At 47.0% G+C, this 11,641-nt stretch overlaps 1 protein-coding gene across 1 annotated transcript in view; it reads right to left on the bottom strand.

Annotated features, from left to right (window-relative positions):
* Nucleotides 1–2,336: 2,336 nt before the first annotated feature.
* The window catches only part of ENTREP1 (endosomal transmembrane epsin interactor 1), a 76,346-nt gene continuing 67,041 nt past the window's right edge, over nt 2,337–11,641 (bottom strand). Inside the window, exons 7-11 of the mRNA XM_052644915.1 lie at nt 11,367–11,496; nt 11,116–11,194; nt 9,170–9,322; nt 6,647–6,939; nt 2,337–3,195 (exon numbers count right to left, since the gene is read on the bottom strand). Coding sequence (XP_052500875.1) covers nt 2,992–3,195; nt 6,647–6,939; nt 9,170–9,322; nt 11,116–11,194; nt 11,367–11,496 — 859 coding nt within the window. The 3' untranslated portion in view covers nt 2,337–2,991. The remainder of the gene's footprint in view (nt 3,196–6,646; nt 6,940–9,169; nt 9,323–11,115; nt 11,195–11,366; nt 11,497–11,641) is intronic.

Genomic DNA, 11,641 nt, shown 5'->3' with positions numbered 1-11,641 from the left:
AACTGTAGCCTGCCAGGCTCCTCTGTCCATGGGATTCTCCAGGCAAGAATACTGGAGTGGGTTGCCATTTCCTTCTCCAGGGGTTCTTTCTGTACCCAGGGATCAATACCGCATCTCTTACATCTCCTGCATTGGCAGGTGGGTTCTTCATCACTAGCACCACCTGAGAAGCCCATATGTGTGTGTGTGTGTGTGTGTATATATATATAGCTGAATCACTTTGCCATACACCTGAAATCAACATTGTAAATCAACTATGAAAGTATTAGTCGCTCAGTTGTGTCCAGCTCTTTGCATAACTATTAAAATTTTTAAAATTAAAAATAAATAATTTTTAAAAGTATATCACACCTAGCAACCTCACAGGGAGATGAATTGCATGGCGTCTAAGTTCCCTCCCAGGGCAAATATATATTGTAATATACATTTTTTACTTTCACATTCCTTAAAGCCTGAGAAGCAAGGCAGAAGTCAGTTATCTGAGTTCACTAATACCCTGGAAATACACGGGACAGTCCCCAGGCTGCGGGTCAACTCTCCAAAGCTGAGGCAGGTCTTCACTTCCTCCTGATGTGCATCAGGTGATGTCCTCAGTCTTTGGGTTCCCCTTTCCTTTTCTGGTTGTTTCTCTTTCGTTTTCTTCAGGATGGCTGGGACCACCTCTGTGACTGTTCCCTGAATGCTATAGGCAGACACTGTCCATACCTGCAGTCCCCACCTACCTTCGTGGAGCCTTCAAGGTACATGGTGAGGTCTGCAGTGGCAGGTGGAAGTGAGTGGGAAGGACTTCAGAAGGAAGATGGAAAGGGATGCTCTCCCATAAGCCTAGAAAGGTGAGAAAGGCCAGCCACAGCTGAGAGGGCCAAGGTGGTCCTTCTCTCCCCAGCCATGGAGTGGGAGCAGCAAATTGGTGACTAAGAGCCTGTGGACCTCATCTGGAGCCACAAGGTTGGGGAAAATAAACTGCAGTAAAGGAGAACAACCAGACGGGGCTACACAGGCAGTTTATGGAGATGGTGAGCTTGAGCGGGGGCTTGTACCACAGTGGAGACCCTTGAAGAGGGCAGGGGTTTGCCCCAGAGAAGTGGACCAAGCCCAGCTACGATGCTGACAGCGAGGGCTTCCAGGAAAGACTGCTCACTTGCATGGGGAATTCAATGCCTGGGCACAAGCAGATGAGAAGGGAGAAACCGTCATTCTGGGAAGCCCGTATAAGCCTCCACTATAAACACAGCCTGTCCCAGGAGAGTAGGCCAGATCCCACCCTGGCTACAGCCCCCCATCTCTCCCTCTTCTCCAGGTCTGCTGCTACAGCCCGCTTTCCACCCCAGCTCCATGCCTCCAGTCTCTTCCCTCTTTTTAACTCAGTCCCATGACCTCACCCCAGTTTCCACTCTGGCCTGGTTTGTTGCCTTGCAACAGGGGGAGTCTGTGCTTTCACAAACCAGGCTAGAAGTCTCAGCAACCACTTTTTCATAGAAACATGAAATGGCAGACTGCTCCTATGTGGGAGGTCGAGGAACGGAGTGTTTCCTAGAGATGATGGGCTTGGGTGGCATCTCTAGCACTTAACTTCTGAATTACTGAGCCTCATTTTCCTCATCTGTAAAATGGGGACAATCACAGCTTCCATCTCTTAGGCTGCTGTGAGGGTGACATGAGCCTGTAAAGCCCCCAGCACAGTACCTAGAGCCCAGGCGGTGCCCAGAAAGGCCAGCCAGCCTCAGTGCACAGCCTCTGTGTTTAGCTCCTCACTGCCACTTTATTCCATATCCTGCCCTGAACTAGTCTCCACACGGCACAGTGATCATCTGAAATATAACTGAATCTGTACTCTTCTGCTGCTGACTCTTCCATCATACCTCACTGTTAGCAAAAACTCCAGCCTGAAGCTCTTCCTGCCTCTCCCCTCGCTCTGGGCTGCAGTCACCATGGTCTCTAGGGCTGGGGGTCCTTCCACTGGCTGTTCCCTGCACCTCAAGCACTCTTCCCTGACCCTCAAAATCAAGTCCAGCTCAGATGTCATTTCTCAAAGAAGCCCTCTCTAACGGCCCCCTTCCTTCTTGGCACTAATCCTCGACCTATAATCACCTTACTGATTTCTTGCTCATGGCCCCAGGAGAAGGCAGCTCCATGAAGCCCAGCACTGGCTGAATGGATGAAGGAAGCATTGTTATCCAAGGAGCTTGGGTGCTTTTGAGATTAAGCTGGTTTGGTGGCCTGCCCAGACCTACCCACCTGACTACCACTGCTCCAAGTCCCAAACCCATCATAAAGATAAGGCCTGGCCACCTACACATAAACAAATATTACACAGTGAGCCTGGAGGTCCAAGGTAAACATTTTTATTCTCAGTTCTGCCTTAGCTATCTCTAGTTTTACAAGCATGAATAAATGGAATCAACAAGAATTCTCTCCCAAATTTCTTTCATCAAAATTTGTCACCAAACAAGTTTCCTGTTTTCCGTAAGAAAATGTGATCTGAAAGTGATCTAACACGAGGCTTGATGATCACAGAATATCGGGGTCCATCACCCTGCTTCTGGGCCAGTGCCACTCTCACTTGGCAGCAAATACATAGAGCCAGCACATCTGCCCTTCCAGAGAAGGCAAGAGCTCAGTGCAGAAAAGAATCGTGAGGGGCACAGCAGGCACCGAATCCTGAGCCACTTCTGCCCACAGCAGGGCGGACCCGGGCAGAGGAGCTTTGGGCTTCATTCACAGTCTCCCACTCAGTGTATCCAAAAGATAAATGGCCCGGAAGAACCTGTCATCCCCCCATCAAGGGCCTGCAGCCAGCAGAAAGGAGAACCCGGGAGCCCAGGAGCAGGAATAAATGTTCTCCGGAGTGGCCCCTCTTTCTGAGGAGAAGCCGGAAGGGCACCCTAACTCCCAGTCAGGAAACAGACAGGGAACCCATCCCCTCAAGAGGCTCCCTGCCTTCCAGGGCCCACTGTCTTCCTGCTCCTCAGGAGCCCCAGCCCTGCAGCCTCACAGGACAGTCTCTCGGATGACGCCGATGAGGCTGTGTGGCCTCTCGGCCTCGGCTCGCCGGGGCCTCCTCTCGGCCGGGGGCCTCCCGGCAGGGACGAAGGTGCTCAGATCTCCGCAGCTCCGCAGGTGCAGCAGGCCAGGCTGTTTCCGCGAGGGCAGCACCAGGGCCCTGGAAGTGCTGGGCTGCATCGGAGCCATGATCTTTGGGAGAATAAACAGGGTGACAAGAGGTTAAACTTTACCTGATGTGGTCCTCAGACCTGCCTCCAATATCCACCCAAGTAACGTTCAGTTTGGGGTAGGGGGCTCAGTGGTAAAGAATCTGCCTGCCAAGCAGGAGATGCAGGTTTGATCTCTGGATTGGGAAGATCCCCTGGAGAAGAAAATGGCAACCCACTCCAGTATTCTTGCCTGGAAGTCCCACACAAAGAGAAGCCTAGTGGGCTACAATCCATGGTGTCCCAAAGAGTTGGACATGATTTTAGTTGCCTTGGGGAAGAGAAAAGGGTGTTTTCCCAAAGTGGAACCCACTTGAAATTCCAGAGTCTTTTAACATACTGCTTCTTTTCTGAAGTTCCTAAGAAATTCCCCCAATTTTCTATTATTTCAACAGTAGGCCTGCCACACTTATTGACTTATTTACTGCAACTTTCTGCTTTATATTTAACATTCTTCTTATCACCTTTTGTTCCAATTTCCCTGTGATTCTCACTGGGTCTGCACATCACTAGAGAGGAGGGGAGCTTGTCAGAAACATAGAATCCCTGCTCCCCCCATAGCAGTTCTGACAGGGGAGTCTGGAACGGGTGTGGGCATCTGTTTCATTAAAAGTGTATCACAAGGTAATACTGCTAAACCTGCAAATTTTATAACCACTGGTCTGGTTAAGTTTATGTCAACTTAAACCAATGTGTTTCTAATTGATCTGATAACACTTCAATAAAAAACATGATAAATCTCGTAAAAACTAGAACCATTTATTAATAACTCTTAAGAGTATTTCTACTGCTAGATCGATTTTGCAAGGTAGCACACACATAACTTCTAAATATACCATATCAAGGCAAAAATGGGTAATTTCTGATCCAGTTGAGACTAACAAGGGGAGAACCGTCAAATTTTTAAAATTACACAGTCATGTCTGTATGACATATTGCTGTAAGCACCTTGGAGAAAACTCAAGTGCTTTATTACCATCTAATATCACAGAGCAATCATCAGGATGACTGGTCGTTTAGTTTGCACCATTCAGAGATTCTAAGGTCATTAAAAGTTTACTACCCCCAAAATATGGGACATTAAAATTTTCCAATACTCTATTATATTTGTCTCTATAGCTGTTTCCTGACTAAGAAGAAAATTCTAACATTCATAGATGTCTACTATTATTACATGGTAAGTTAGGACAAGTGGTTTTGATATTGGTAAAGATGTAAATGGATATATAAAAACACATTCCAGGGACTTTCTGGTGGTCCAGTGGTTAAGATTTCACCTTCCAATGCAGGGGGTGCAGGTTCACCTCCGGTCAGGGAGCTAAGATCTCACATACCTCCTTGCCAAAAAAAGCAGGACATAAACGACAGAAGCAGTACTGTAACAAATTCAGTAAAGACTTTAAAAATGGTCCACATCAAAAAAAAAATCTTTAAAAAATAACACGTTTCAGTAATACTAGAGAAGAAGAAAATGTGCAAAGCTGAGCAGAGTCAGAAATAAAAGCTCCCTTCCCCTTGTCCCTGCATCGTTCTCTCCGAGGAGTGGTGTGGCTTTATGACACCTGACTACTGGGGTTCTGTTCTGGAAGCCCCGGCAGGTGGCATAAAGTCTATTATAATAACCTGGTACCCGAACTTTGACCCAGTCTGCACAGAAAGAGCTAGCAAACTTTTATAGTGATAGCACCTGCTGAGCTATTAGTAAAATCTATCAAAAAAGCTATCAGTGTCTGTTCTTTCTCCTCAAAGCCACCTTCCATCAAGCAAGACTCTGCAGAAGGTCCAGGCCAACAGCTCCACAGCAGCTCTAGCTCTCACCTCACCTGAACTTGGCAGCTCCGAACACCTGCTTCTGTTTATCAGGCAACTGGGGCTGAACACAAGGAAGGGGGCAGGTAGTGACATCTACTCCCCGGAGTAGACCAGGGACATGCAGATAGAAACCTCTCTTCTACACAGGCAACCAGCTGGAGCTGGCCTAGGACCACTGCTGACCACTTTTTTAGAAAGCAAACAACAAGAGGGTCCATGGTTCATGCACCTCTTCACACAGCTGCTCTCCTATTACCCACGTTCCCCAACAGACAGCACAGAATTTGGCTTCTGTAAGAAGAGGCCAGCAGGTGGGAAAAGGAACAGAAAAGAAAGCGAGATGGGGCTTTGTTCAATCTGCCTCAAAAGCACACCCAGGGAAACAGTAGCTGGCAATGACCCTGAGAATCAGGCCAGCTCAACTCAAGAAGTATCTGGGGGCTTTCCTGGTGGCTCAGTGGTAAAGACTCCGCCTGCCAATGCAGGAGAAACGAGCTCAATCTCAGATCCAGGAGGACCCCACATGCCATGAAGCCACTAGGCCAGTGCACCACGACTCTTTTTGAGCCTGTGCTCTGGAGCCCAGGGGCCACGACCACAGAAGCCCATGTGCCGAAACCAGAGCCCGTGAGACCTAGAGCTTACACTCCCCAACAAGAGAAGCCACCGCAGAGAGATGCCCTAGCACAGCCAGAGAACAGCCCCGCCTGACGCAGCCAGAGAAAGCCCACACACAGCCAAAAAGAAATAAATAAAATTACACAAAAAAGAAGTATCTGACGGGCATGCAACACCCTCAGGCACAGCCAAGTAACACCTATGAGCCACCATTCATTGAGGTCTCCAATGGCCACCCCAGACACAGAGGAACAGAGCAAATGTCCAAAGGTAAACACTGCTTTTGAAAGAGATGAGTGAGGGAAGCTGTGACCATTCTCACTTCTCATCAGGGGCAAAACCCATTCACTCAGAAATGCGGGTGTACAGACCACCCACTCCAACCCTTCACCTTCCAGATGAGAAGCCTGACACCCAAGTGGGATATTTACAGGTCCAGTTTTATCTTTTCACCTGCAACTTGTTTGGAGATTGCTATGTGGTTTTTGATTCCTGCAAAGGAAAAGGTGCTTATTCCTTTAAGTCTATCAGTTTAGGTAATCTCACCAAACATTTCATGGGAACGTGACCAGCCTCCAGAATCTTGTCAGTATTAAAATTCACGTATTTCCATTATTGTCAAAGGGCTGAAAAAACATGCCAGATCAAGGGAAACTTTCAACTTAGGAAATGGAATGTTGATCATACTCTGCACTCCACAGAGCCCTTGCTTTCATCCTAGGCTGCTCCCTTTCTTTTTTTTTCAGGCATGCTTCCATTTTCTAGGAAAATCATTTTCTCTTCTCTTGGGCCAAGAAGACTGTGGAAAAGTCACCACTCCCGAAAAGAAAGCAGGTCCGCTTCTTCCTCTCCCTCCCCAGACCTCCTAACCCCTTAATACAGCCCATTCCCCTTGAAACAGTGACATGGATTTCCTGTGCCTTGGGCAGGAAACCAGAGAAGCTGCTTCAGCTGCTATGGAAACGGGCTGTCTGACTTATGCCTGATATCAATAATAAAACTACCTGTTCTAGAAAACTGGCACTCGTGATAGCCTCCTCCATGTGCTCCTCATCAGACTTCAGAACAGATTTGATGTTTTCTACAAGTTCATGGATGTCCGGGGTCATGGTGCAGGAGGACTGCTCCAGGAACCTCGCCACCAGCAGCTTGGTGTCCATGTAAGACTTGTAATCTATCAAAGACCTCGGTCTGCATCTTGAAGCTCGGGACCTCAACCTTCTCCTCAAGGTCACTGCAGCCAAGTCCAGTCTTCCCTCAGTCTGAGTCGCAGCCTCACAGCTGAGCACAGGGACGGCTGTGGACAGAGACAAATAACATGTACCTGTTGGCCAAGTCCTGTGAACACATCTGTACCTGAAACAGCACAGACCATGAAACTCCACGTGGAAAGCATGTGACAGGTGCCAACAGTCATGCATGTCTTGCTTTTCCTCTTGCAGAAGGAAGAGGAAAGAAAGAAAAACCCAACGACTGTGACATGAGCTTGTTCCCTGAAGTACAACTTCAATAGGACAGGTCCCCCAAATATTTGACTGTGCCACATAAAAAAATAACCATCAGGGTAAACATAGCTGATAGAGAAGAGCATCCAGAATGCATATCATAATGGAACAATGGTTTCATGGGGTGATGACCAATACATGGGGATGGCTTGCACAGGCAGAAAAAAACATGGTTGACCAAAGCAAGAATGTTCCAGCGGGTAGGATGAAGAAGCCACTGAAAGAGAGGGACTGAGGAGAGAGGGGACTTGTGGGATGAATGGAACGCTCTGCTCACACTGACTGTACCTTTGTCCTAAACATCCCAGGGAGCACTGTCCTGACTTACAGTATCGACGTCACAGCATGGCTGGCGGTGGCGCAATGGCTGACTGTTACAGAAAGACAAATCTAGTGCAGAAATCTAGACCAGCACACGTCATTCTGGAAGTCCACAGCAGGCCTGGGAAATCCACCACAGGCTCTAATTTCCGCAACTCCCTGCTTCAGCAAGGGTATAAGGACTGGCAGGACATTATTGCACTGGCAGGTGGGTGCAGCAAAGTCAGGCCTGGTCTCCACGTGTTCGTAAGCCAGCCAGCAGCCTTCAGTGTACGCGACACTGGAGATTTTCAGTCTATGAGGGTCTGATATGCAGCAATTTAGATATTGAAGGAAGAAAGGGGGCAGGGGCTGGGAGAACAGGTAGAGGCAGGGGCGCATTCCTTTTCCTCTGGAGAAAGGTGTGAGGAGTTCTAAACAGGGGATGGCAGCCATCTTCCTTGGCTGCCACGCGTACAACACAGAGGACAGGAGTCTTCCGGGACCACTCGCTAGAGACACTCATGTGTGAGGAAGACAGCCAGGCACTGCACTGTCAGTCAAAGGCGACCTGGTCCCTTCCACCGCAGAGGCTCCGACAGGTAAACACGTGTCATCCTCGCCCCTCAGTGCTGCAGAGGGGGAGCAGGTTCTAGAAAGAGGTGCAGACTAAGCTGTGCAGACAGCCGAGCTCCTCGGATGCAGGTGGCCATCTCGAGTCCTCAGCTTGCCAGGTGGGCAGAGGACCCCAAGGTGAAGACGGGTCTGGGGAGCTGCCGGGGCCTGCTGGGGGGCAGAGGGTGCTCAGTCCCAGGCAGGCCTCCTCCCCGCTCAGAAGCCACTGGAGAGACAGGAGGTGTGTTCTCTCCGGCTCCCACATGGTCACTTCAGAGCTGTGGCAAACAACACAAGCTGTCAGAGGGACGGAACCCAACTAGGGGTGACATGGGGCCCAGGGCAGAGCAGGGCCAGAGGGTTTGCAAAGCTGTATTTGCACAGAGCTTGAAGAGAGCACAGGTCACCGAAAGAAGCCTCTGTTACTGGGATTACAGAAGATATTCATTGTCTTCCTTTCTTTCCTTATTTTTTTAAATAATTTTCTACAATGAAGAAGTATTTGGAGATGTTCAGGTAGTCATATATTTAGAAAAGAAGATTCAAGATTATTTCAAGTTTCTAAAAATTTCTGATTATTAAAATTTAAAATTATTCAAATACCATCTATACACAAACTGAAAACAGAAAGGGAGAGAGATGGAGTGTGACTTTCACTCTATCCAAAGTTCTTGGAACAAGGTCAGATTTAAATAATTCAATTTACTCATACACAATAAAAAGATAATTAGTGTCAAATTATAGAAGAAGGGGGGGAAATAACACCCGTTTGACTTTTTCCTGGAGTGAGAATATTGGTTCCCACGAAACTTTGAGCATCTAAGGAATCAGACCTAGGTCTCACTGCCTTCTTCGTGTGGCACCAACACAGTATCCCATGCAACCAAATGCTTGATACAGACTTGACAAGAAAAATTCCTACCAGCTGGAAAAGATGTGGTAGATATCTATCCCTAAGATGCATGCAGAATTTGTTATTTCGCCAAGACCTCTTAGCCCCCCTCCAAGCTTTGTCTTGAACCATAGAGCCTTGGGTGGCCAGAGCCACTCAGCACCTGTGGGCAAGTATGCACAGTGCCCTGTGGAGAGCCTGGGGGATGGCATCACCTCTCTCAGCAGAATGATGTAGCACAGGATCACTCTTGGATCTTGTCCTCAGAGGTCGGAGGGCTCTCCAGCTCCTTGCCGGACACAGCTGGTTTGTGTTGGGAGTTGGTATGGATGCGCTTTCTTCTCCAGGTGTGGTAGGAATATCCCCACCTGATTTTTTTTTTTTTTTAAGAGAAGAAACAGAAATTATTTCACCAGCTAGAGCCTTCAAAATGTTGGGCAGGAAACACCTGTGAGCCCCAACCAGCTGGGACAAGGGTAGTCCAGTTAATTATATTTACTTAGGCGGTGGGCCCAGAACATTTTTATTTGGCAGCACTATGGGAAATGCCGCCTCCCCAAACTACTACTTGTAAGCCCAAAACACACCTAAAACAAACAAACAAAAAACTATAAAACCAAGAGCAGAAAAACAAGCCATGCCCAAAGGCCTAAAAAGGTGCTTAGAATCTTCTCCAGTGAAGCATGCTGGTGTGGCACTGGAAAGGTCCCTGCCATTTCCCCTTTCTGACTATTCAGGCTGAACTTGATCAGGTGGAAGGGAATATCGGTACAGGTGAGGTGTACAGGTGAGATGGCTGCCCTGGGGCTGCAGGCCAAATACGGGCAGAGGAAGTGTCTGCGGACTGGGGCTGTGAAACTCCTGGGAAGCCAGGTTAAAGAGCTAGTGGCCATTAAAGGAATCAGTCAAACCACTCCGAAACTGGATGACTGCTGCTCAGGAAAATAAAATCCCATCATTTGTGAGCCTGAGTAGTACTCTGGGAAACTTTTTTTAAGAAATGGAAGGATTAAAAACATACTTTGGAAACAGAACCCTGCTTCATAATTCTACTTAAGATGGAAGGTGAACAGAGCAGAAACCTATTCCAAATGTTGCTGCTGAAAAATCACCTCTGTCTAAAATAGCTAAGAGTTAATCCATTATTTATCACCATCTGCAATTTTATCCTGTGAACAATTCTCTGGGCCATTTAAAACCTCTCCAAAGAGAGAAAGCGGTAACAATGTGCCCTTAAGCTACAAGGATAAATGTAAACTGACTCTAGTATTTAATGGAGGATTGGGAATTGGCACTCAGTACATGTGAAGGCAGCATGACCTGGGTCCTGGGTTACAGATGAGCAAATCACTCTGCAATAGACGAAACTCTCTTTGTCCCTTTAAAAGAGCTCATCTTATCTTAATGGGAGAAAAAAAAATCTTAGATCGGAAAATAAATGAATGCCAAATTATGGACCTAGAGAGTGTCATACTGAGTGAAGTAAGTCAGACAGAGAAGGAGAAATAGCATATGCCATCCTTTCTATGTGGAATCAAAAAAGAAATGATACAAATGAACTTCCTCACAAAACAGAAATAGACTCACTGACTTAGAAAACAAACTTACGTTGTCAGCAGGGAAGGGATAGCTAGGGACTTTGGGAAGGTCATGTACATACTGCTGTATTTAAAATGGATAACCAACAAAGACCTATTGTATAGCACATGGAACTCTGCTCAGTGTTATGTGCCAGCCTGTGTGGGAGAGGGATTTGGGGGAGAAAGGATACATGTATATGTATGGCCGAGTCCCTTCACTGTTCACCTATCACAATATTGTTAATTGGCTGTACCCCAATACAAAATGTTTTGAGTGTTTAAAAAAAATAGATAAAAATTTTCTAAAAAGGAATGCCAAATTAAACTCTGAAATCCATTTCTGAAAATAGCCTGGTTATTCATAAAAGATTCTAATGATATCTATATTTCTGTTCATATATTATCTTCTACTTGTAAGCCCTACGGACTTGATAACACTTTTACATTTGGAAGAAAGAATGTAGCTTGAACCATCTGCTCCAAGAATATCTGACCTCCAACAAAATATCATATGGATCATTATTAATATCATTCTTAATCTACTGAACCATGAGTCTGGGCAGCAATTATGTATTTATTACCTTGAATCCCTGGCATGCAGATTGGTTCCAATGGGCTGGTGGCAACTTCTGATCCTTCTGGCATTTGGAATGAAGATCCCTGCATCACAGGGGAAAAGGGTTATTTGTTGATATTCAACTCAACCATCATCTGGAGTAAAGTGAACTTCTTACAAACATCTACAAGACACGGTCCCTCTCCCACCCTGTCCTCTGCAGCTGTTTTTCCTGCTTGCCATCAATGTACCAAAGAGAAACTCCATGGACAGTACCTGCTGCTGGTCTGTCTGGCTCACCACAGCTTCATAGGGAGGTGGGGGGTCCAGAGGACAGAACACTTCCACTCCTTTGATTCGTGCTCCATAGATATGTGGCAGGGGAATAACATCAGGGCCAACCATCCTAGGAAGAGCATCTTGGCATCAGAAAGCTTGTTTCGGCCAGTTGATGCTAGTGTCTCTAGACACTGGCCGTTGACCCTGGAGCATTACCCACTGACAATGGGAAAAACCCCTCGCCCCTCCATGCTACAACCTCCTAGTCCAGG

This window comes from Budorcas taxicolor, chromosome 8 (assembly GCF_023091745.1).
Source record: "Budorcas taxicolor isolate Tak-1 chromosome 8, Takin1.1, whole genome shotgun sequence".
NCBI classification, from domain to species: domain Eukaryota; kingdom Metazoa; phylum Chordata; class Mammalia; order Artiodactyla; family Bovidae; genus Budorcas; species Budorcas taxicolor.
Note: the sequence above shows the minus strand (reverse complement) of the source record. Positions and strands in the feature narration are given on the sequence as shown.